The sequence below is a fragment of the Myotis yumanensis genome, unplaced genomic scaffold (genome assembly GCF_028538775.1).
Source record: "Myotis yumanensis isolate MYYU_CA2020_CCGP unplaced genomic scaffold, mMyoYum1.0.hap1 SCAF_1, whole genome shotgun sequence".
Lineage (NCBI taxonomy): Eukaryota > Metazoa > Chordata > Mammalia > Chiroptera > Vespertilionidae > Myotis > Myotis yumanensis.
In genome coordinates, this window is record NW_027223752.1 from 218363139 (window position 1) to 218389352 (window position 26214).

The following is a 26214-nucleotide window of genomic DNA, read 5'->3' on the forward strand; positions in this document are numbered from 1 at the left end:
TTCTTCTATTATTATTTATTAGTTACTGTATTATTTTCCAAACGAACAACTGTAAACCTACTTTTGCTCTACCCTGTATGCTATTAGCAAACTTTGACAACTAGTATAGCAGAGAAGTGATAGCACTTGACCCTACTCTGAGATAACATTCTGATGTACTAAGAATTCTATGAAACATATTCAAGCTCTATTAATTGAATTTGTTTATTTAAAAATAACTGACCTCTCTACTTCTTGAGTTCAAGACTCTTCCTATGTCCTAAATTCATGGCATTTAGGGAATTATAATCAGTCCATTTGGGGTCAAGTGCTCAATTATAATGAACGGGGTCATTGAAAAATATGAAAGATCCCATTAAATCCATATAGATACAGAGGACAGTTTCTAGAATTTGTGATGTAATTCCTCCAAAATAAAGTGGCAGGTAGACAAAGCAACAGGTGTCAGCTCCAGGCTGCCTTTCTGACCTGGATAAATGCCTAATGCATCACAATTAAAGGACACTCCGGAGATTTTTCTCAAAAAAGATCTGTTCCAAAGTGCCTCATTATTTTGTTTCCACAAGTAGATCTAGACATTACTGAGAACTTTTCCAGGACAATTTCTTTTACATTTTTTACACTTTATTTTTTAGAACAGTTTTAGGTTCATAGAAAAATTGAGAGGAAGATATAGAGATTTCCTATATATCTCGGGCCTACATGAGCATAGCCTTCTCTATTATCAACATCCCCCACCAGAGTGGTGTGTTTGTATCAACTGGTCGACCTACATTGAGACATCATGTTCATCCAAAGTGCATAGTGTTGTACATTCTGTGATTTGGAAAAATGTATAATGACATGTATCCATCATCATACAGAGTATTTTCACCACCCTGGAAATCCTCCATGCTTTGCCTGTTCATCCCTCCCCCATCCCAGCCTCTGGCAGCTACTGATTTTTTACTGCCTCCATAGTTTTGCCTTTTCCAAAATATCATATAGTATGTGCCATTTAGTATGAAGCATTTTCATTTTGGGTTCTTTCACTTAGCAATATGCATTTAAGATTCCTCCCTGTCTCTCTGTGGCTTGATAGTTCATTAGTTTGGGGCACTGAATAATATTTTATTGTACAGGTATCATTTATCCATTCACCTACTGAACCACACCTTAGTTGTTTCCAAGTTTGGGCAATTATGAATAAAGCTGCTCTAAGGTCTTTGTGCAGGTTTTTGTCTGAACATAGTATTCTACTCCCTTGAGTAAATACCAAGAAGTGCTATTGCTGGATTTTGTGGAAAGCATATGTTTAGTTTTGTAAGAAACCAACGAACTGTCTTCCAAAGTAGCTGTACCATTTTGCATTCATACAAGCAACAAGTGAGAATTTTGCTGCTCTACATCCTCACCAGCATTTCAGGTTGTCAGTGTTCTGGATTTTGGCCATTCTAATAAATATGCCATGTACCTCATTGTTGTTTTAATTTGCTTCTCACTGGTGACATATGATGTGTAGTCTTTCCATATGCTTATTTGCCAACTGTTAACATCTTTGATGATGTGTCAATTAAGGTCTTTGGCCCATTTTTAAAATCAGGTTCTTTGTTTCCTTCCTGATGAGTTTTAAGAGTTCTTGTGTATTTTGGACAAAAGTCCTTTATCAGATGTGTCTTTTGCAAAAAAATTTCTCCCAGTCTGTGGCTCATCTTCTCATTCTGTTTACATTGTCTTTCCTAGAGCATAAGTTTTTAATTTAATGAAGTCCAGCATATCAATTATTTTTTATGGATTGTACTTTTGGTGTTATATCTAAAAAGTCATCACCATATCAAGGATCATCTGGATTTTTACCTATGTTATTATAGTCTAGGAATTTTATAGTTTTGCATTTTACATTTATCTTTATAATCAATTTTGAGATATTTTATGAAAGATAAGGTCTGTGTCTAGATGTCCACTTGTTCCGGCACCATTTGTTGAAAAGCCACCTTTACGAAAAATCAATTAATTATATTTATGTGGACCTATTCTGTTTCATTGATCTATTTGTCTATTTTTTTCAGCAATACCACTCTGTCTTGATTGGTATAACTTTATACCAATCTTATACTAAGTCTTATAGTCAGGAAGTGTCAGTCCTCCAGCTTTGTTCTTCTCCTTTAATATTGTGTTGGCTATTTTGAGTGATAGTTTATTTTTTTTTGAAAAATAAAATTAAATTTGTTTTCATATGGTTTTTTTAAACTACAGGTAATGTTATATGCTTGTAATTACAATGGCATATAATAAATTCAAAATATTTCTAGTATACTACCTCCAAGTTGAATAAATGTGAAAAGTCATATTTGCTCAGTAAGCATTCATTTGCTTCAGAATTTTGCTGAAATCATTTCACTTTATTAAAGGTCAACCTGTGTTGACAATATAGTACTGGCTGTTGAGTACAAAGGAAAATATGGCATGTGTGATGTTATTATTTATAAAATTACCATTTCTTAATGTAAAACATGGTGACTGCAGTTGATAACACTGTATTATATAAATGAAACTTGCTAAGAAGGTACAATTTAAATGTTCTCACCAAATAAATAAATAAATAAATAAATAAGAGATAAATATGTGAGGTGATGTATGTGTTAACTAACTAGATGGGAGGAATTTTTTCACAGTGTATACACATTTAAAATCACCATGATGTATGTTTTAAATATCTTACCATTTTATTTGTCAATAAATATAATAAATAAAAAATAATTCTGTTTAGTTTGAATATCTAATACATTATAAATTTAACATACAAAACCCAGGATTATAAATAGTAAGTTGAGAGTAAGTAATCTGTGACCTCTCCCCTCCCCCCCAATCCTAAAGAAACTAGGTCCTGATAAACTGGCTTTACAATATATTTTCGGGCTTGCATAAGCAGAAGGAATCATAAAGGAATGTCCAAAACTCCCTTCCAAAAAGTGTATGAAGCTAGGGTTGAAGATGAAGGGGCAATTGGACAAGGATGATGGGATTACTAGGAGGACAGATTTCTTTCCAATAATATAGTTATGGAAGAAAAGCATAAGTGATAATCAAGTGAGCAGAGCAAGAACTGTGATCCTTGGGATTCTATCCATAAAAGGTAAACTTGAGACCTTAGCCAAGATTCTCAAGGAGGCTAATGCAGTCTCAAGGAAGTAGCACCTGGTTCTCAGCAGAGACAGGAACAAATGTCATCTGGAGAAAAACAGCTCCATTCATGCAGAATTCTCATCCATGCATGCTCAGAAACAAAGTCCCAAACACGAGGTAAATACCATGAGTGATAGCAGAAGCAACTGGCAACGTCCTCAAAGACGACTGATATCAGAATCAGTAGATACAGAATGAAAACAACTATATATGAAAACCTTAATAAGATAAAGGACAGTATCATAAATACAATCAGGCAGCAAGAATGACTGGGGAGATTTGGATAAAAGCTAAATAGAATCTTAATACATAACATGTATAATTGCTGGAAATAATAACTCAATGATAGATTAAAAGTCTATTTTAAAAGTATACACTGTGTGTGGCATTTGAACTGGATTGTAAAGAAATTACTTTGGCTATAGCACACAGAGAAAGGAAAATGGAAGAGAAGAAAGGAAATATGGAGTTTAGAAAGAGATGGCCTAATGTACATCTAATTGAAACCCAGAAGTACTGAATAAATAAATGGACAAGAGGCAATATTTGATTAGAAAACATGTAAGGATTTTTCAGAAAAGACAGAAATTCATTCTTCAAGAAGCACAATGTATTGCATTCAGAAAAGGCTTTTAAAATTCATATCTAGATACATAATAGAAAAATGCAGAACATCAAATACCAAGAAAAGATCTGAAAAGCAGCCAGCAAGATAAAGCAGATCACCCATAAAGTCATGAAAATTAAATTCACTGCAGTTTTTACAACATTGATTTTTTAAAAATCCATAAACAGTGGCAACAATATCCCCCAAAGAAATGAGAAAAAAATCAATCTAAATCTTATGCCGTAGCTGGTCTCCAAAGAGCAAAACATACCTCTCAATTTTCATGACCTTGTGTAGCACTCTCCCACAATGAAGCAGAGTTCCCTCTGTGACTCACTTGAACCAGTAGAAAGTTACAGAACTGATGATATGATAATTCCAGACTCCAGAAATACTAGTAGCCTCAGCTTTTGTGCTTTTTGAAGCCCTGATACTCCATGTAAGTAGTCCAGCTATCCTTCTGGAAAGACCCGTTGGCAGAAAGAGGCCATATGGAGAAGTCAGATGGAAGAAAAAGGCTTTGGAATTACATGGAGAGAGAAAGAAACCCAACCATTTCTGCATATCAGCTGGTGCCAGGCTTCCCGCTATCACTGTCAAGGCTCCGGACATGTGAATAAAGCCATCTTGGATTCCCCACCCTCAGACACTGAAATATCTGGAATGCTTAACAAACCCCAATCAAGATCAACATGAGAACCACTCTGTTGAGACCCCAAACAACCCACAGAATCATGAGAAATAATAAAATAGTTGTTGTTTAAAGTAGTTTGTTATGCAGAAATAGATAACTGAAGCACAAAGCAAAATTCTATTTTAAGAAAATGTATACACAGACAAATGGAAAGACATCCTATGCTCATGGATTGGAAGAATTAATAATATTAAAATGTCCATACTGCCTAAAGTGATCTATAGATTCAATACAAACTCTATAAAATTCCCAAAGGCATTCTTTATAGAAATAGAAAAAAACAATCCTAAAATGCATATAGAACCAAAAGAGAACCTGAATAGCCAAAGTAATCATAAGCAAGAAAAAAAAAGCTGTAAGCATCACACTTCCTGACTTTAAAATATATTGTGAAGCTACAGTAATAATAACAGTATGATACTGACATAAAAACAGACATACAGACCAATTAGAACAGAATCAAAAGCCTAGAAACAAGTCCACACTTCTATAATTGACTGGTCTTTGACAAGGATGCCAAAAACACAATAGAAAAAGGATACTCTGCTTACGAAATGGCTTTGGGAAAACTGGGCATACACATGCAGAAGAATGAAATTGGACTCCTTTCTGAAACCATATACAAAAATTAACTCAACATAGATTAAAGACTTGAATGTGATGATATTGCCTGAGGATGATGTAAGAGTTTACATACAAAACTTGAAGGAATTCTCAAAAAAATATTAGAAATAATGAGAGGGTTTAGAAAGATGCTGGCTTCAGTACCATTGTAGAAAATCCACTATATTCACTTATAAACATATCTCCAACAAATAAAAAGCAAAAATTTCAAATGCTGTTTTTAATAGCAGCCTAAACTATCAAGTATCTAGGAAAGTCTAGCAAAGCCTGTGGAGTACATATACGGCAACTTTTCTAACACTTCATTGGGAAACAGAGAACTACACAAATAGAAGCATATACTAGTATTATTGTAATAGATAAAAACTCTCAATATGGTAAATATTTTATTTTCCCCCCAAATTGGCCTATAGGTCAGAGACAATTACAATAAAAATCCCAACATTTGTTCTGTGGACCTTGAAAAACTGATTCTATTTTATATAAATGGGAACCAAAAAAAAAAGTTCTTCTAAAGAAGAATATGATATGATTTAACTACCAGATAGCAACTTATAAAGCTGTAATTATTAAAACAGTATTAGATTTGCTCAAAACTATATTAAAATAGTGGTCAGTGGAATAGCTCAAAATAAGGAAATTTGTTATATGACAGGGGAAGCATTGCAGATTGTTGGTGAAAGGAAGAACCATTCAATAGCAATGCTGGGAGAATATGTTAGCCACACGGAAAATTAAATTCCTACATCACACTGTATGCAAAAATAATCAATTTCAGATGAATTGCAGACATATAAAATTCAAACCTTTAAAATTATGTGATAACAAAGATGAACATTTTTGTAATTTCAGGAAATGGAAGATTTTAGCATCAGGACAAAAAGCACTAATCATTAAAGAAAATGTAATAAATTTGGCACAGAAATATGAAAATACAGGCCACAAAATGACAAAGGATTAGCATTGAGAATATGATAAGAAACACTACAAATCAAGGTAAAAATTTTAAAATGAGCAAAAAAATTAACAGATATTTCACAGATAAGAAAACACAGATGTCTAACCAAAGAAATTCTGAAAGGCATCATTTTCATTATAATCAAAACAGTGCAGTTTAAAAACACATGAGATACATTTTACACCTATTAAATTTTCAAAATTATAAAATCTGACAATATTTCAAAATTATAAAATCTGACAATATGCAAAGATGAGGAGCAATGGGAGGAGATTGTAATTTCATTCTATCATTTGGTAAAACTTGTAAAATTGAACATGTGCATACCCTATGACTCAATTCATTTTCTAGATATTTACTCTGAAGAAGTGCTTGCTCAAATATACTTTGAGTCAAGAATAGATATAACAGCACTATTTGTATTAGCAAACAAATAAAACTGATAACAGAAAGAACCTAAATGTCCATCAGTAGGAAAGTAGATAAATAAAGTAGCAGTTATTCAATAGAATTTTATAAAGACGTGAAAATGAATGTCCACAACTCTAAATGAAAAGGCAAAACCGTAAGACTATCCACAGTGGAAAGGATACCATTGTTACTTTTATCAAGCATAGACAAAGCCAAATAAGACACTGTATAGAAATGAATAAGAATATGTGATAAAACTAAAATAAATATAAGCAAAAGAATGATTAAAAATTTCCAAATATGTTTAACTTTGGTATGGATGAGGAGCAATTATGTAGCGAGGCTGAGGATGAAATAGGGGAGTGGCAAGTAAGGAGACACAATTGTAGGGGTAATATCCAATTTCTTTAGTTATGTGGTAGCTTTACCAGTTTATCCATTTTATTATTATATTATGTATGATTCACATATTATATTTGAATAAGATAACCTTGAATCCAATAGCATTAAATAGAAATGACCATTTTTTTATGAGCTACTCTTTCCTTGTAACTCTAAAATATTTCTTGGATAGTGTGGAATGTTTCTATTTAATAAATTTCCCCTTTCGTTACTGTCAATAAATCTTTTCTGGCTCACAATGAAATGACTTTCATCTTTTCCCCAGAAATCATTCAGACATGCAGGAATGTAAAGCAATAAAGACCTTTAATTTTCATAGTCAGACTATGTTTTGGCCTCAACCAGTTTTTATCTTTTTATGTTATGAGGCATGGATTTCTTCACTGTGTTTCTATTTCCATAGAGAATGTTCAACTGGCTTTCACCCTTTGAGGAATGCATGTTAGATAAGGAGTGATATAGATTCTCATTTGATTATTTTATGCTCCACTAGATGGAGAAAAATACATCTACCATATTTAGCATTGATGATAATTATGTCAATTTAGCATTATCAAAAGTACAGAGAAATTAGCCTGGCTGGCATGACTCAATGGTTGAGCATCAACCTATGAACCAGGAGGTCATGGTTCAATTCCTGGTAAGGGCATATGCCCGGATGGCGGGTTTGATCGCCAGTGTGGGGCATGTAGGAGGCAACCAATCAATGATTCTCTCATCATTGATGTTTCTATCTCTCTCTCCCTTCCTCGCTGAAACCAATAAAAAATATTTTTAAAAAAATTTATAGCTTTTAAAAAATAGTACAGAGAAGTTAATAATATAATTTACATTTCCACAAATTTGCTCATTAATTTTGTTGTTTCACTTAACATTTTTTGAGTACGTACTAAGTTATACTTTTGCTGACTGATGATAAATGAAAAAAAGAACTTGATACTACGGTAAGATAGGATAGGCATAAGGAATGGGGCTGACCAAGAGGCACAATCGGTCCCTCTGGAGGAAATGAAAATCTTGGGGCGGGGGGGCGGGGGGGGAAATATCCTAGATATGAAAACAAGTAAAAAAGAATCTAAAAATGCTAGAATGCTCTTTTCTCCCCAGGGAAGTGATTCTATTGATATTCCCACCCTGGTCAGCCTCACTCTCCCCACCAACCAGGTGTGTGGGGGCTGATGCTTTACATATATTGAGGCACATTAGATACAGCCTCCGGCTGTTAGCTGGAACTAAGTCATAATATTGCAATCCCAAAAGGGCAGCATTGACCATGAAATAAGAAACAACAAAAACAACCTACATCTCTTTGAACATTGGTACAAGAAAGCAACAACAAAGAAGCACATAAAAACTGCTCCCAGTGGAAGGAAAAGGGAGAAGAAAATTTGATCTGATTAAAAATTATAACCAATATTTAGAAAGGAATTTCTAAGGGCAAGAGAATGAAATTAGTATGAGAGATAATGTACTAGATTATAGCATGCTAATAGACATGATAGTAATCATTATGCTAATGGGTGATAGAATAATCTGAGTGAGATCACAAAATGAGTATGTTCACAATGACTAAAGTTTTAAAGGAATACATAGAAAGCGTAATGAAAAAGAAAAAGAGGAGCTTGGAAAAGAAAGCTTTTTAAATTTAGCAAGTCTTTTTAAATGAGAATTATAATGATTGAAATGAACAGTTTAAACAACTGATGAGAAAGTTGATAATATATATGATCAATCTACAGAAATTACCCCAAATGCAACATATAAAATATTAAAGATTAAGATATATTTAACCCATTTATAATTATTTAATATAATTGATTATTGTATTTACATCAACTTTTTAATGTCACTGTGCTACTTTCTTTTTTTCTTTGTTATCTCTTTACTACAAGAACTTTTCCTTTTTTCTTTTTCACTTTGCTTTTAGCTTTATATTCAATACCAGATTTTTTAAAAAATCTCTTACCTTTTACTTAATCAAGTCAGTTCATTAATTTTATCTATTTATTTTGTTAAGAATATGTGAGTAGTACATTATTATGAGCCCTTATATTTTAAAAAAGGGAAAAACTCCTTTGTTGGTGATAACCCTGATTCCACAACACCTCCCCTTCAAAATTTTGAAAATTTTAATCCATTTTTCCCCCTTGGTTTTTAGTGTGACAATGAATGAGGCTGAAGTTACACTGATTTTATGCCTTCTTTCATTAAGTGTTTCTGCTGAATGGATGCTGATAGAATTATATTTTATTTAAACAGACATTTCAGTTTTCCATGATATGTCTTTTCTTTTTCATAAATTTTGCCTAGTAATCATTCAGTACTTTCTAACTCAAGGTTTTAATCAGCATCAGAAAACTAAGTTTCACTATGCCTTTGATTAATCCTTTTGTGGCTGCTTGGATATCTTCTTTGATTGTGCCTTTAATTATTAGGTTACATCACTTCAAATGATTTCTTATCATACTGTGTCCCTTTTCATCTCAGTTTATCATCTTTATATCTCAGCCTGTTATTCTTTCTTTTTTATTTTATTTTTAATTATAGTTTACATTCAATATTATCTTATATTTCATCCTGTTGTCCTTTCATCTACTCCTGGTCTATTCCGATGTCTGTTTCTTGGAAATTTTACTTCCTGTAAGTTTACTACTAAACTTACAAAATAGAATTCTCTGATATTCTTCAGATAACTATTATTCTCACTCTGTGAAAGCCAGGATGATGCTTTTTCTTTGTCTCTGCTTTTGTTTGTTTATTTGTTTGTTTGTTTTGTTCTTCTTTTAAAATCTTGGTATTGATTATTGTTGTTGTTTTTTCTCTTAAGACACCAAGTAGGATTTTGTGTTTTTATCTTTGGATGAATATTTGTCTACTCACTTTCAATTCAATAGCCATTTGAATCTCTCAGATTTGGATGGCAGATCCATGTGCATAATTTTTAAACCAATTTTCAGTGATTAGTCATTTTTACTGAGTATAATTCCTCTGGACCGATGTGTAGCCTTCTCTTACGTGTGCTAACTGGATTTCCACTGCTTTGAATCAACCGAGTGTATGAAAGGTGCCATCCTCAGCATGCATTTCTATTAGGGCTCTTATTGCCTCTATCTTTATCCGTATGCTTGTGGGAAATTCATTTTTGACAATGCAACAGGCTGCCTCCAATTTCTCTCTGCATTCTGTTCTATTGTTCCTGAGGGATGTGGAAATATAACCAAGGACGGGCAAAGAAACATTGATCTAATCACTTCCAAAAATGATATATGTGTATTACAGAGATAAATATATATTTTCATTGGTATGTGGAAATCAGATAATAGGGGACAGGCAAACTATTACTTCTATCATATTTCTGGAAAATGGTATTGCTTTGTTTTATGATGTAAAGTACATGTCAGTCACAAATTATTTTTATTAATCCTTTGCTGTGTACTCTACAGATGGTATAAATACTCTAGCAACAAATTACTAGTCAGAATCCATTTTTATGGACAAGTTCTTATATTTGGAATAGATAAATATATGTTATATATGTATTTTAGGGAATATTTAAAAGGGAATGTCTTAATCTATTAGACTGATACATTTTAAATTAGAAGTTTCTGGATATATCTGCTTGAAATCTTACTTTACTATGACATATAGGTACATGGGTTAACTAAATTGCCACTGGGATATATACCAGTATGTGTTATACATATTTCTGGCAAATGGAGCTTATACACATATATATCCCAAGTAATGAAAGTATTTATAACTGGATTGTGCCTATATTTCTATGCTCTCTCTCACTTATCTAACACTAGGGAAAGTTTGATTTATTCTCAGCCAAAACCCAGCATTCCACTACTGCCAACACAGGGGGGAAGAACAAATGATCCACTTCTCCATTTCTAGCCTTGCATCTTTAAACTAAATAAATAATGGCTACTTGGAGTCATGACTGCAAATAGAGCGATCTGGGCCCACACCTAGGTTGCACTACTTCATAGGCATAGCTAGCTTGTACAGGTGCTTAATCTCAGTCTTCTCACTAATAAAACGAAGATGAGATGGTAAGGAGATTGGATGAGATACTATACATAAGGGACCTGGCGCATACTAGTTTCTCGATTATTAGTAGTTATTTCTATTAAATGTCTGAAATTGTTTCTCCTTCTTCTGTTTTTTTTTTTTTTAATTCTTTTTAGAACCAGAAAATAGAAAGATTCCCTTCTACCTTTTTTCATTAAGAAGATAAAGTAAGTATTAAATGAGAGACAGGAGTTTAGATCAGGAGTACTGTTATTCAGTGTACCTTATTCAGTGTTAGCATTTCATTTGCAATTTTATTTCTGGCTGGTAGCTCAATACATATTTGTCTTATTGGTGGGGATTTTGTTTAATTATAAACACCAGGAGGGGAAGGAAGCCACCTATATGGTAAATATAGACTCAAATTTAATTTGTTGGAAAAGGTCAAGTTAATCTTTTCCCTATATTAACAGAATACTCCTAAATACAGAAATTAAAATCACCATACCACATCTTTGTAATTAACCATATCAAATTCTTTGAAAGTCAGGACTAATTTTGCCTGTTTTGTACCGTATAGCATACTTTGGGCCCATTACAGCATAAAATCATTACCCTTTATGGATCCACATTTTATTTCTATACTAGAGGCCCAGTGCCTGAAATTCATGCATGGGGGAGGAGGAGGGAGGGTCCCTCACCCCAGCCTGCACCCTCTCACAATCCGGGACTTCTTGGGGGATGTCCGACTGCCGGTTTAGGCCTGATCCCAGTAGTCTGGCAATCCGGGACTACTGGCTCCTATCTGCTTGCCTGCTTGCCTCATTGCCTCTAACCACTCTGCCTGCCTTGCCTGATCACCCCTAACCGCCTCTGCCTGCCTGCCTGATTACCCCTAACTGCTTGCCTGCCTTCCTGATCACCCCTAACTGCCTCTGCCTTTGCCCCCACCGCCGTGGCTTGTCTGGAAGGACATCCGGAATGACGTCCAGAAGGTTGTTCGGCTGTCAGGTCTAATTAGCATATTATGCTTTTATTATAGATTAAAAATGTCATAATATTTTAATGCTGATATTTAAATACAAGACATTTGATTACATTTTTCAAACATTTATGTTTCTTTGTTTACCATCAAGTCAGTTAGAGATATGAGGATCTAACTCACCGGTTGAAGTATAAAGATACCATCGTTTTTGTTGTGGTAGTGGCTCTTCTATTATGATCTATCTCAGACCCCAAATTTTTTTTATCAGGATGTGAAGAACAAGGTAGGCATACAATGACTGGCTTCTGGAAAGGATGTGTGGATGGGTGCTGCACATGAATCAGAGGGCTGGTGGATAGTACGGAGTAGGAAGTATCTTGCTGTGTTTTTAAATATGCCACCAGAGATGGGTCAACTGGTTGGATCTAAACAAATAAACAAACAAAATATATATATATATAGGTTGTCCCCCCAAAAATACACACTTTAACACCTGATAACTCAATTTTCACTCCTTTTCAGGTTTAACTGATTTGAAATAATGGGTGAAGCTAGACTAAGCTTTGAACAAAGAAAATTTATCCTAAAGTGCCCTTAGACTTTTTTTTATGGGGATACATAAAAGGTAAAGTTTATGGTACAAACCCAGCAAAAGCCCACAAATTGAGGGCACACAAAAACCAAATGAAGTGATTCCTGATGTTTGTGATTCCATTGCTTCACTTTATCAGCAGTGCCTAGACCAGAATGGTCATCAGTTTGAAAACAGGCACTGACAAAAAAATTATTCATTTCTGTAGATAATTTTAAATTTTGAAAATGAACTATCCTATATAAAAAAGGCTAATATGCAAATTGTCTCCTTGACTGGGAGTTCGACTGGGGATGGGGCCGGCTGGCCAAGGGCCCACAATCCCTCCAGCCCTCCAGCCCGGCCAGCTAGGCCCAATCAGCCCCGATTGGGGTGGGCCAGCAGGACCCTACCCATGCACGAATTCATGCACTGGGCCTCTAGTGTGTTAATAAACACTTTATAATCATTCAAAGTGTGTGTACATTTTGGGGGACACCTTGTGTACATATATATTCCTATATTTAATTAGCAAAAGATGTAAAGTATCAGCATATTTATAAACCAGTTTTCTGAAACTTTGAAGGAATGTAGTTTTAATATATTTCTCTATACATTGTTGGCTGAACCAATACTGCATTAATTTATAAAAAAGCACAACATTTAGTCCCTTTTTACAAAGTCTTTGTGAAATCTAGTTTCTCTGTCCTTTTTTATAAATAACTCAGAAACACTCTTAATTGTAGGCAACAAAATGACCTAGAAAACAAAATAAGCATTTTACGTAATTTCTAATTAAAACTATTGTTAGATCAAGTGATCCTTAGAAACTAGAAACACAAGACTATATTTACTTAAGTGTTTTCTCTCACATAAGAAAACACTGCTTTAGCTAATAATAAACATAGCTAGCATAATTTCAAAATTTCAAAGTTTATGAAAACTATTTATAAAAATCAGTTATTCATAATATCGTTTATTTAAAACTTTTCTTCTTTGCTTATCTTTTGTGGTAACAACTGGGAGAAATAGAAGCACCTGGGAAAGAGTTGAGGCCAGAAATACAGGGAAAATTGAGGAAATACATCTTCTAAAATGAACACTGATATAACATTGCTCACCTTTGTATATATTGAATTCTTTAACAGTCTAAAACAGTCTTCCCAAGAATGACTTTTTTATAATTACATATAACCAGACTTTCAAAATCATAAATATTTTAATTGACTAGCCTCTTTTTTGCTTCTGAGGTGGAAATCTTGAATCATATGAATGTCCAGTGCCTGGCATCAATTCTATCATACTCAACATACATTTTTGTTCATAACCATCATAAACAAAATAATACAAAAACTAGCTAGAAAAAATCTTTCAAGGGGGAGATTCATTTTGCAGTGAGATTCAGTATGCTCCAAATCATCATTTTATTACTAAAACCACTGTATGTTAGGTGGTTAAAAATATCAGAGAAGAATTCATTTACTGTTTTATTAAATATTTTTATCTTCTTTATCTTTTAGGACCAGGTTTGATGACTCACACAATCTATAAGAAGGAAATCACCAGTTATTAGTATTTACCTTTAATTGCACAAGCACGGGTGAGCCGAAAACTCCCGGAGGGTAATGCAGGGATATCCGCGAATCCATGCTTGGCTTGAGAGTGAGGCCTTTCTTTGTGACTGTGAAGGACTCTTTCTTTAAACAGGACACGACAGAGAAGATACCCAACTTGTAAACTTTCACTTCAGCACAGGTCCCCTGTGTGGATTGAAGGACAGTAAGACAAGGACATTAGCACAGCACTGTTCTTACATGCTCTGTGGCTGTGAAAAAAAATCTACATGCTGTCCCTGAACTTGCCCACAACTGAACATAGGTAACCAGGAATATCTCAGTTTTGAGCTACTAACAGAAAAGAGAAGATGTCAGTTTATTTTTTAATTTAAAATATATCCCAAAGAGAAAATGTATATGTGCAATGAGCAATCACATTCATTATTTTTAAAAAGTATTTTTTACTTCTGGAATCCCATCCTCCTTAAGTTCTCCAGAATGGACTTCAAATATTGGCCTTTATCCAGCAGATTCAACCCTACTTTAGGACTGAAATTTCATTGGGTACTTTCCGTACACATGATAGCACCTGTACCGTCAGCAAATTCTTCCTTCTGACAACTCAATCTCTTAGTAAAGTCATTTTCTCTACTTCTGTCCTCCACGCAGTAGGAGCAGTTAACTACCAAGAGAGACATTTGTGTTTCATTTTTATATAGTGATATTTAAATTTCAAGCCCTTTTTTCACATAAAAGGAACTGTACATAAATGAAAACAGAATTATCTACTCATATAATCTCCAGTGCTTAGAATGAGAAGGAAGACTTAGAAGCAATTTGATCTATTCATGCTTTCCTGAGTACCAGCTGGGCTCCGCCCTGGTGTGAGTGGATAATCATGCAGACACACAAACATTTCAGGGACAATCACAATGCAAACTAATCTATCATTTGAAAACTGACTAAGGAGAATATTTCGCAATATCACTGCATGACTCCGTCGCTGGGAAAATTAAGGGGCATGGTGAATGTTCCTAATTGGCTGGAGGGAATATGATGAAAGGTAAGAAAGTGTTCTGGGAACCAGTGGTGGTTGGCCTGTATCTCAGGCACATCTGGCAGATGCTAGGAAACAGGAAGGGGTGTTGATCAAGGGAGTGTCATGAACAGAGCTCTGATGGCAGTTCATCTGACTCTGGAGTTAGAATTCTTAAATGTCATATGAACCACATAAACATTTGGAAGGAATCCAGAGTTTAAGTTGTCTTGAGCTAAAAATAGAGATAACTACTATTAGAATATTCTAAAGAGAAAAGTACATGCTTTTATTTTTTTCCAGTAGGCAATGGTGTTCTCTCTCTCTCTCTCTCTCTCTCTCTCTCTCCCTCCCTCTCTCTATCTTTCTCTCATTCACTCTTTTTGATTATTCATTTTTAAAAATATATTTTATTGATTTTTTTTTTTTTACAGAGAGGAAGGGAGAAGGATAGAGAGTTAGAAACATCGATGAGAGAGAAACATCAATCATCTGCCTCCTGCACACCTCCTACTGGGGATGTGCCCACAACCAAGGTACATGCCCTTGACCAGAATCAAACCTGTGACTTTTCAGTCTGCAGGCCGACGCTCTATCCACTGAGCCAAACCGGTTAGGGCTGATTATTCATTTGCTAAACATCTTGTGTACCTACTTTGTGAAAACCACATGTACCTGAGCACTTTTTGCTTCTATGTCAGGCAGAATGGCCAAGATTAAAAAAGCCCAATCAAGAGCTGTTATACTTACAGGCTTCCTAGACTAAATATAATATGTATTAGTTGCATAAGTTGGAGTAGATAATGAGAACAGGCTTAACTTTCATATTTAACTGTATATCCTTATTTATGAATCAGAAAAGACCAAACCAGAAAAAGTAAAGATGTGTTATAAAGAATTTCTTGTATACATGGAATGTTTTCACATTTATGCCCTGCCCTCCTCTTCAAATAATGACAATTTACATAAAGCAAAACAAGACAAATATTTAAATTGTTTCAAAGTAAGTTCACTGGCCCACAGAAGTTTCTTAAATTTTTGTTCCCATCAAATCTATGCTAAGTTTAGTAATTGTGAATATTCTTTCTTCAAAATGTATGGATTTGTGGCCATAGAATTATACAGTAAAGCGTACTATGGGGGGGGGGGGGAGGGGGAAGATCGTTTTTAACTGCTAGCATGTGTTTTTAGGCTTCCTTTTATCTTTTTAAGTGTACAATAGTTTTTCATTTTGTCCTTATGACCCTATCAGGTAGATGTTATTATTTGTTCATTTTCCAGATGAAGAAATTGAGTCATAGCAAGGTTACATAATTTACCAAAGTTCACATAGCAAGAAAGTATATGAACCACATTTGAATCCTTCACAATCCACATCCTAACAACCACATATACTGTCCTTCATATATGAACTAAACACAATTTATAGACTCAAAATTATCTCAGAGCATACACACACATGCACAGTTGTTCATTTTAACATAATTTTCCAACCCATGACTGATAATAATAAAGCTACTATCATCTGGGAACTCTAACATTCTTAAATTTTGCAGAGATCCATCACAGTGAAAACGTTAGTCTAAAGCCCGGCTGGCATGGCTAAGTGGTTGAATGTCGACCTATGAACCAGGAAGTCACAGTTTGGTTCCCGGTAGGGGCACATGCCCAGGTTGCAGGCTTGACTCCCAGTGTGGGGCATGTAGGAGGCAGCCGATCAATGATTCTCTCTCATCATTAATATTTCTATCTCTTTCTCCCTTTCCCTTCCTTTCTGAAATCAATAAAAATGTATTTTTTAAAAAATGTTAGTCTAGCCATAACCGGTTTGGCTCTGTGGATAGAGCGTTGGCCTGTGGACTGAAAGGTCCCAGGTTCGATTCCGGTCAAGGGCATGTACCTTGGTTTCGGGCACATCCCCAGTAGGGGGTGTGCAGGAGGCAGCTGATCGATGTTTCTCTCTCATCGATGTTTCTAACTCTTTATCCCTCTCCCTTCCTCTCTGTAAAAAATCAATAAAATATAAAAAAAAAACATTTCACTATATAAAGTACCTTTAAAAAAAATGTTAGTCTAAAGATAGTCTAACAAAGACATGAAGTTAATTAAGCCATGGTGTTGGTTTTGTTAACCACGTAAAAACATTTGCTGTGTCTAGACCCAAGTTCTCCATCCCTCAATTTGGCCAGTAATTTCTGTTCTTTGATCTTTGTGACTTTAGAGATCCTCAGAATTATATAATAAAGTGTACCATGGAAAAATTATAATTTTAACTCCTAGCATGTGTAATTTCTGTTCTTTCTGCTCTTTGTGGCAAAAAAAAAAAAAAAGAGTGAATGCACTAGAATAAATGTATGAGCCCTTTCATTTGTTACTAATGAGTAATTATATCTATACTACAGTCTGGTAGTATAAGCAATATTTAGAGAAGGAATCACACAGCAAGTGTAGCTGTAGCCAATGATTTACCAACCTTGTAACTTCCTCTCATTCCATCCAGGGAACTTGGGGTTAGGTAACTTGACTGAAGGTTTATGTCACACATTTTCACCATGATGGCTTTGTAATTTCCCCTGTAACATGCGGTAAATGGAATTGCAATGCATATTGGAAATGGAATTCTCATTTCCATATCTGAGCACTTAATAGTGATGACATTGCTGACCAACTCTTCATTATCACTCACTATCAAAGAACTCATGCTGTTAATTATTCGGCATTCTAGGTGTTGTAGAAGGTATGAAGGCGCTGTGATGTAACAAGATACTTGAGGGCCCCTATCATCACTCAGCACATCAAGATACCTGCAGGGGTGAGAAAGGACATAGTTTTTGCAGATATTTGATTTATGTTTGCATGGGTACATATATAAGAGCCTGAGCGCTAGGGTCACATTTTCTTTTGTGAATCCCAGTTCTCCGACTTACTGATGCTGTGACCTTAGGCAATATACTCAACAATATACTCTCTGTGCCTCAGTTTCCTCAACTATAGCATGGAATTAAAATAATAACTGATTTCATAGGAAGGCTGTGAAGATTAAATGAACTACTATAGGTTAAGTAATTAAAAAGTTGTGCCTCGCCCTGGCCAGTGTGGCTCAGTTGGTTGGATTCCCAGTAGGGGGGTGTGCTGGAGGCAGCCGATCGAATTTTCACTCTCACATAGATGTTTCTTTCTCTCTCCCCCTCTCCCTTTCTCTCTCTCTAAAAATCAATAAAAGTATTTTTAATCTGTACTTAGAACATAGTATTACATATGTTACTTATTATTATTGTTACTATTTTCATTGGTGTTATTATTTAAGTGATTGATTCATCCCTCGGTTTTGTTCATGTCCCAATATGAATCTGAAGATTGCTGACGCTTCTTGATAAACCAAATACTAACACCTGAGTAGTTTCTTAAGTTATGGGGGGAGTAAATGTATATCTGGTATTGGAATTGTCTAAACATGTTAGATCAACTTATGATGTTAATTCCATTTTTTAGAAAAACTGAGAGAGGTACAAACGTACTGTGAATTTATGACTAATCAAGGTAATTAGAAACAAATAGAATATTTGAAATCCTCAAAGAATCAATCCAAAAGCATATTTTGACAGAAAGTTTATTTTAACTATGTGTGTTACTCTTGCTTTTATACCATCACCTTTGCCAAATATTTTAGAGTCTTATAGACTCAAATTCAAATTTGAGATCAGTCACTTGCTATGTTTGACCTTAAACATCAATAATTACTATTAAAATTGCTAATTTTTAGCTTTTTCTATGGGCTAGGTACTAGGCTATACATTAATTCATTTAATCCTCACACTATGAGGTCAGGTAGGTATATCATCACCCTCTCTCTATATAAAAGCCTAAGCAACCCTTACAACTGGACAAACAGCCAGTAGCTATGACGTGCACTGACTACCAGGGGGCAGATGCTCAATGCAGGAGCTGCCCCCTGGGATCAGTGTGCTCCCACAGCCAACCTCCTGCAGCTGGCCAACCTCCCACAGTTCCTCCCTATGGCCAACCGGCCCCCATCGGCCCAACTGGCCCAATTGATGGCCAGGAAGAGGGACCCCATGCATACATGAATCCATGCACCAGGCCTCTAGTTTTACAGATAAGGAAAGTGAGGTCTAAAAATTTTAACTTTCTGAAGATTACACTGATGGTAAGGATAGAATCAATAATTTAATCCATTCACCTTTAACACAAAAGCTCAAACTTTCTAATATTAGCACCACGCTCTAACCAACTGAGCTAACCGGCCGACGGGCATGTTCAAACTTTCTAATATAATATCATATTTCCTCAAATTATTCTAAAGTCCTGAGATTTTTATGCCTTACATACTGAAACTAATATCTCATTCACAATAGTATAAAGATTAAATGAAATAAAATTGAAATATATTTAGAGAAATCAGAGCTATATAAAATATAACATTAATAATCAGGTTTAAGAGAAACCCACACCTGAAACCTATATGCTCAAGTTGACCAATGTCACCCCAATAAATTTAATTAAAAATAATCAGTTTTAGAATTACCAAGTCTTCACTATTTTTCAGTTATTAGTAACTTAAATTTTATAGTGTACTTGAACATAGACATCTAAAAATATATGTTGAAATTGCCGAGAGGGTTATTTATTTGTATTTATAATTCTGAACCCATAGAAGTAGAAGAAAATTACCCAGCCCATTGGTATGTAGAAGTATTCTCTGATGGTGGTGATTATGGTAATTCAGAAAATGAGAAACATTGTCTAGTAGGATACAATGACCCAGCCTTCAAGAATGACTTCAAGAAGAATGACTCCAAGAATGACTCTCTTCTGTGCCCCAGATGAAGTAAGGTGAGGCGACCTGTAAGTGCTTTCATTCACCCTAACCCTAGTCAAAGAGATAAGGTCCAGCCTCGAAAATAATCAATGGGTTTGTTCCAGTTTTGTTTTCCTTTCAGTCTGTATATAGGAGGACAACTACACTAGAAAAAATAGACTTTTTTTCCCCAAAAAAGAAACTATTCAGAGAGGAATCACAACAGATTCTGTGGTAGGTGTTTTTTTTTAATAACACTCATCTTTTATGTGTCAAGTGGGCCTCTGTAGCCTGAGAGATTGCAATGAGTAGTCATCTTCGTAGATATGCAAGCCAAGCACAATTGGTTTGTAGGCCACAAAGAGGAAACCAGCCACTACAAAACACCTAAAGGCGTGTGAGAGGTGTAATGCAGCAATGACTCATTAGCGGATGCTTTGAGTCATTTTTGAATGTGAGGATCCTGAAGTGTTAATGTTTTTCTCAAGTGAAATGGGCAGCTACTTCAACAGTTGTTTTGCGGGGGCGCTGATTCTTTCGAACCATGGGGGTCTTTCATGCGCTGAATGTCCTTCTGGAATGCCTATAGAATTTATTAGATTTTTCAGACCTATAGCATCCTCACAGCAAAACTAGCTCAACCTCTTATTTTATAAATGAGATGACTAAAGTCAAAGTGAGCAGAATGACTTGCCTGCGATCACAGACTCATTTGTGGTGTTGTCCTGAAATGGTACCTTGCATCTGAAAGAGCATCACACCTGGTGCCAGTGAGGGGACAAGTGAAGGTTGGTCATGTGGGGGAGAAAGTGAGGGTTGTTGAGGTGAAATAAATGAACACACTAACATTTAGCTTAGCGTGAACCTCTGCAAAGTAACATGGGACTAGGACCTTCACATGATTTTCTCATTTGAGTAATCCCAGAAAAAAGATACAATTTCCTACAAAGAGGGCCCAGTAATGAAGCACGTTGCCCAGGGTCACAGAACTAGTTTGTAATAAAACAGGAGATAAAATGTAAGTCTGTCTGACTCACAAACCAATGATATATATTTTTTTATTTTCATATTCCACATTGCCTTCTAAGGGTGTTATTTTTGCTGAAAAAATATAGCTTGTGAGTATTTTATTTGAACAAATAAAATATATAGGGGTAATTACCTACTTGTATTGGGGAGATACTTCACAAAGATCAGTCTTATACACTTTTTGAAGTCACAGTTTCTTTGAGAGTTTTATGGTAGCTCTGGACCAAGGAGATTTAATTGGTATGAAAATATGCATTCAGGTTTAAGAACCTCCCAAAGCTTTTCCCTGATCCCCCTAGAGCTCTGCTGACACGGAATTCATGATTATTTATAAACTAGAGGCCCGGGAGGGTGGGTGGGGAGGTCCCTCAGCCCGACCTGCACCCTTTCCAATTCGGGAGCCCTCAGGGGATGTGCTACTGATGGCTTGGGCCCACTCCCTGTGGTTCTCTGCTCTCTGCAGGGCCTGCCTGCTCTACACCACGGGGATGGGCAAGCAGGCCTTGCTGGGTGCTGCCTGCGGCCCTGCTTGCCTGCCTGCGGGTCGCCGCCGCCACCGCCCAGGAGGCCCTGCTGGGTGCTGCCTACATGCCTGCTTGCCTGCTGGGCTCACATTGCCAGGGTGACGCCACCAGTGTCCTGCCCAGCCACTATGGGCGCCACCATATTTGTCGTGGAGTGATGGTTAATTTGCATATTACTCTTTTATTAGATAGGATAAAATAAACCTGAGAATTTACTGAGGAATGTAAATAAAATAAACCTGAGGTTGGGAAATTCTCTCCCAAATTTTGAACACTTTGCAGCCTTCTAATTTTTTCTTATTATAATTGAAAAAAAATAGTGATTATAAAGTGTCCCCATTCTGGATAATGATACAGTTTAACTACTTTCTCATATCATCAATTTTTTCCTTCTTTAAAAAGTATTTAATGTTTGTCTCCTAAAGCTATAAGAAACAAGAAATATTAGTAATAGCAGCCAACAAATTTTTATAGAAGTAATTTAAACTGAATTACTGATTTGCAATATCTTTTGGAGATATTAAATGTAAATATAAAATTTTATTCATGTATACATGCTATGACTGCTAACTACAGAAACACATATGAATAGGCATAGATAAGCATGTCTCCCATTGATTACATTTACTTACTCCTTTTCCATTATGTTATCTTTTTGCTTTAGACTCTTTGAATCATTGGGAAGAAGACCATTTGCGCATTTATTGGCCATATCGCATGTTATTGGGGCTGTGGTAGCCTCTTCTCTTTGGTTTTCTGAGCTCTCTTGAATTTCTCTTTCTGTTGTCTGGGTGATGTCATGTGTCTCTTCCCTGCTGCCATTCGTGTCTTCAGCAGTCACGTGTGTCATTTGTTTATAATCTCCATTTTCTGCATTATCTGGGAACATTTCGTTCTGAGACTCTTCTTGCCCTGTGACATTTCCGTTCACTGATGTATTGTTTTCTTTTTCTGCTGATTCCAAACTCATGTGTGTTTTATTTTTCTTTAATCTGTCCTGGTGCGTGTCATGACTTTCCTCCCCACTTGTGGGAGGAACAGTGGCTGTTTCTATGACATTTTGTTCCCCTCTTGCAGCAATGTCTGTTGCTTTGATGTCCTGAATGGCAGACATTGTCTGCAGTGGAGTACATTCCTCACTCACGCCGCATAAATGACACATCTGCTTTCCTTCTTCCTTTAGAAGTGTAGCAGTGCTCCCCAAATATTCATTTATTTTCGTGAGGCAGTCTATGAAAGTAATGATTTCTACGCACACATACACACAGAGAGACATATAAAAAGAAATGCAAAACGAAACCAAATTATGTTTCTCCCCTGACATGTAATGAGTTATGGCAAGATAACCTTAGAAACCCTACCAAGGCCCCTACTGGGCATTAAGCCAATCTCCCTCCTGAGGGAGGAGTCATTTGTACAACTGTCATTCTCTTAACACATCTAGGAATGGGGGACAAATTGCTTTTAATCTAGTAGTAAATCAAATCCTTTTTGTTGTGAAAATTCTTTGAATATTGGAGGACATATATTCTAACCTCCCCATAAACTGTTCAATTGAGGTCAATATCTCCCTTAGCCATGCCTTATTAGGTAAGATTTTGAGACTTATTCTTTCTCCTTTGAATGTACTATAGCCCATCAATTATCCATTTATAATTATTTGCCTAAAATTTAGCGAACACTCTAGATGAGACTTGGGTAGAGGTATACCATTGCAACATTATTTCTGTGGGTGTGGAAGCTATATTGAGTATTTTGTTTGCTGTTATGAGAATTGGATTAGGTTGACACTATTTCTCCTGCTGAGCTTGTGGTCCTTGGCAATTTTCAAATTAGTCTTTCAAAGGATAGCTCTAATTATACTGATTCTCTGATTGGAAGCTGCAGTGGCTACTAAAACACCATTAAAGAAAGTCAAGCCTCTTCACTCTAGTGTATACCCTCATCATGGATCCCCATTTCTTAACATTCTCCTTTTCATTTCTCCTGTCCTCATAGCGGGCTCACCTGACGCCTTCTTGCAGTCTTAGTAACTCTCCAGTCTTCAGAATTCAATTCTGAAGTATGGAATGTGATATGTAAGACCCCATAGCTCTGTGTTTTTAGAATCATAGATAAATCATCCTTTTACTAGTCTGGACTTAACTTTGGGATCCAGTTCTGACAACTGGTTTTTTGTCTTGTAGCTGAGATCGCGTGTTTATTCTGAATATCTGTTCTGATAGCTGAGTCCTTATCATTTTCTATGAATAACAATGCAAGTTAATATGTTGCCTAGGAGCACATTGAGTTCTCTGCAGAGATTTGAATCCTGGCTCTGAGTTCCAGCTGATAGTTTCTGGGTCGGTTATCTTTGGATATATTTTTTCAGATGCCCACCATTGCCCTTCAGACTGAACATTATTGGCCCTAGATTCCTGAGTGATAAGACCTGCCCACTTGCCTTGACACTATATGATTTAGCATTGGATTTCATGATGCCTCCGTCTTCTAATCTAGAGTAATTGTTATCTGAGGTCATATTCATCATTCCTGCTGTACTATACTTCTCAGCATCCATAATTGGGCCTATTCCCAAGAATTTGAACACAAAGTGGCAGGGGGAAATCCAATTTCATAACCCAGATCACCCTAGCCTTTCCAATTTTTTTCACTAAAGGTTCAAACTCAAATAAGTCTAAAAATAGAATATCACATTCCAATGTAGAAAAACGGCTTGTTCTGCCTCAAAGTAAGCCTATATTTTCTTACTTCTAAGTCTTGGATCTGCTGATAATATCTCTGCCTGGAATGCTCTTTCTTTCTTTTTTTTTAATTTAAAATGATGTACTTTTAAAAAATTTGTATTTATTTTTTAATCTTCACCTGAGGATATTTTTCCATTGATTTTTTTTTTGAGAGAGAGAGAGAGAGTGGAAGAGAGAGGGAAAGACAGAGAGAAACATTGCTGTGAGAGAACCATTGATTGGTTGCACCCTGTGCACACCCTGATCAGAGCCTGGGCCCAGGAGGAGCCTGCAACAGACATACGTGCCCCTGACTGGAATCAAACCCTCGGTCCACAGGCCAATGCTCTATTCACTAAGCCAAACTGGCAAGGGCTGCCTGGAATGCTCCTTCAAGACTCCCAGTTTCTGTTCCTTAGGCTTCAGTTTAAATATACCATTTCTTTAGCGAAATTCCCAAATCCTCACTCTAAAATGAGACCTCACCTGCTTCTGTAGCCTTAACACATTTTATTTGTATGTTTCTAATGGAACTGGCCTCATTTTTCTTTGCATTTTTGGGGTTGTCTAGTCTTACTACCCCTATTACATTGTGTGTCCCTTGTTGACAGAGACTCTATCTTAGCCTTCCTTGTGTGCCCCTTAATCCCTTTCGGAGTGGCTACCCAACCAATATTTCTTACAGAAATAACGAATAAAATAAATACTTGCCTTGTCTCCAGGTACACTGATTCTCCTTGTCAAGCAGGACACACAGCTGCTGGCAGGTGGAGCGCAGTGTGCCTGCTGTGTGCTCCAAGAGCTGCTGAAGGGCCCCACTGAGCTCTTGACCCAGAAAGACCACTGTGGCTGTCCACGTGGCCCCATCGGCCCCTTCACCGTGGTCATGGCCCAGGAGTGCCTGCTTCAGCATCAGGTTCTGTCTCCAAATCTGCTTCAATATTTGGCCGAGTTTACCGGAGCCCATATCTTCTGTATCCATTTTATGCTCCAAGAGGGGAATGCTTCTTTCCTGCCAGCAAAGCCTAAAGGTTTAGCAAATTCAAACTTGGCAATGGTTATTTTTCCTAAAATCTAGGAGGTGATCCAAGTCAGCTAGCCGAGCACTTTCCCGAAACATAATAGTTTATTCAGCTTCTTGTTGACCAGTGTGAAGTTACTAGGTGACCAAAGGAGGGGCGTTCCGCACCCTGGGTGCCATTGTGTACAGAATAGATTAATCACGGGGATGGCGCTAGCTCACACAACCCCATCCTCCATGTAAGTTTCACGCTTCAGTGCCCATAGACTTCAAGGTTCAAGGGAACAAAATACAGATTCTGTGGAAAGATGAGAAGTTTATTATAAAGGTACCTTGTTTGAACAATATTGCTAATAAGATTCCTAGGTGATACTTAAAAATACTTACGAGTGAAATAATATGGTGTTTGAATGTCTTCAACATAATCTGGGAGCGTGGGGGTGCATATAGATGAAATAAGACTGGCTGTAAGGTAATCATTGTTGAATCTGGAAAAGATTACACAGGGGTCTTTACAATTCTAATTAGCATATATTTATAATTTTTTAATAATGAGTAATTTAAAAAAATATTCCTTTGCTGGGGCAGAGTCTATTACCATTGCATAGGTAAGTGTAATTAGTACTTTCTTATATGCACGTCTGCTTCAGTTTGAGGTAGAGATACTTGGCTTCTTTACACTCTGATAATTTCCCTCTAAGTGGATAAAATGCCCCCCTCACTAAAATACAGCCAACCTGCAAAGTGGCTTTCTCTGAACTAACAAGGAGTCTTCACCATGTTTAATGTATTAAAATTCAGATTCTGCAAGTTCTCACCACGCTGGCCCCAAAGTTGGTGCATTGTATGTGATGATGGGCGGGGGGGGGGGGGGGGGGGGGGGACATGGGGATTTGCAGAGGAACCCAGAGCACCCTGCTTCCTCCTTTCCAATCCCCCTTCTCTAAGCAGGGAGGACACAGCACCTAGGGAGAGGGCCGTGCATTCCAAACAGGCTCCCTTCTCAGAGGCACTGGAAGGAAATGAAAGCTCTTTAAAGGGAGCTGGAATGCTTCCTCCCACGGGCATT

The 26214-nt window shown here is 36.3% G+C and overlaps 1 protein-coding gene across 2 annotated transcripts in view; it reads right to left on the reverse strand.

Annotated features, from left to right (window-relative positions):
* Nucleotides 1-25209, reverse strand: part of DTHD1 (death domain containing 1) — a 61969-nt gene extending 36760 nt beyond the window's left edge. For both annotated transcript variants that reach the window (XM_070410792.1, XM_070410781.1), the window contains exons 1-5: nt 24836-25209; nt 22031-22646; nt 17500-17830; nt 14015-14194; nt 12044-12288 (exon numbers count right to left, since the gene is read on the reverse strand). In XM_070410792.1, the coding sequence (XP_070266893.1) occupies nt 12044-12288; nt 14015-14194; nt 17500-17830; nt 22031-22646; nt 24836-25106 (1643 nt within the window). In that variant the 5' untranslated portion in view covers nt 25107-25209. The remainder of the gene's footprint in view (nt 1-12043; nt 12289-14014; nt 14195-17499; nt 17831-22030; nt 22647-24835) is intronic.
* Between the last annotated feature and the right edge of the window lie 1005 nt (nt 25210-26214).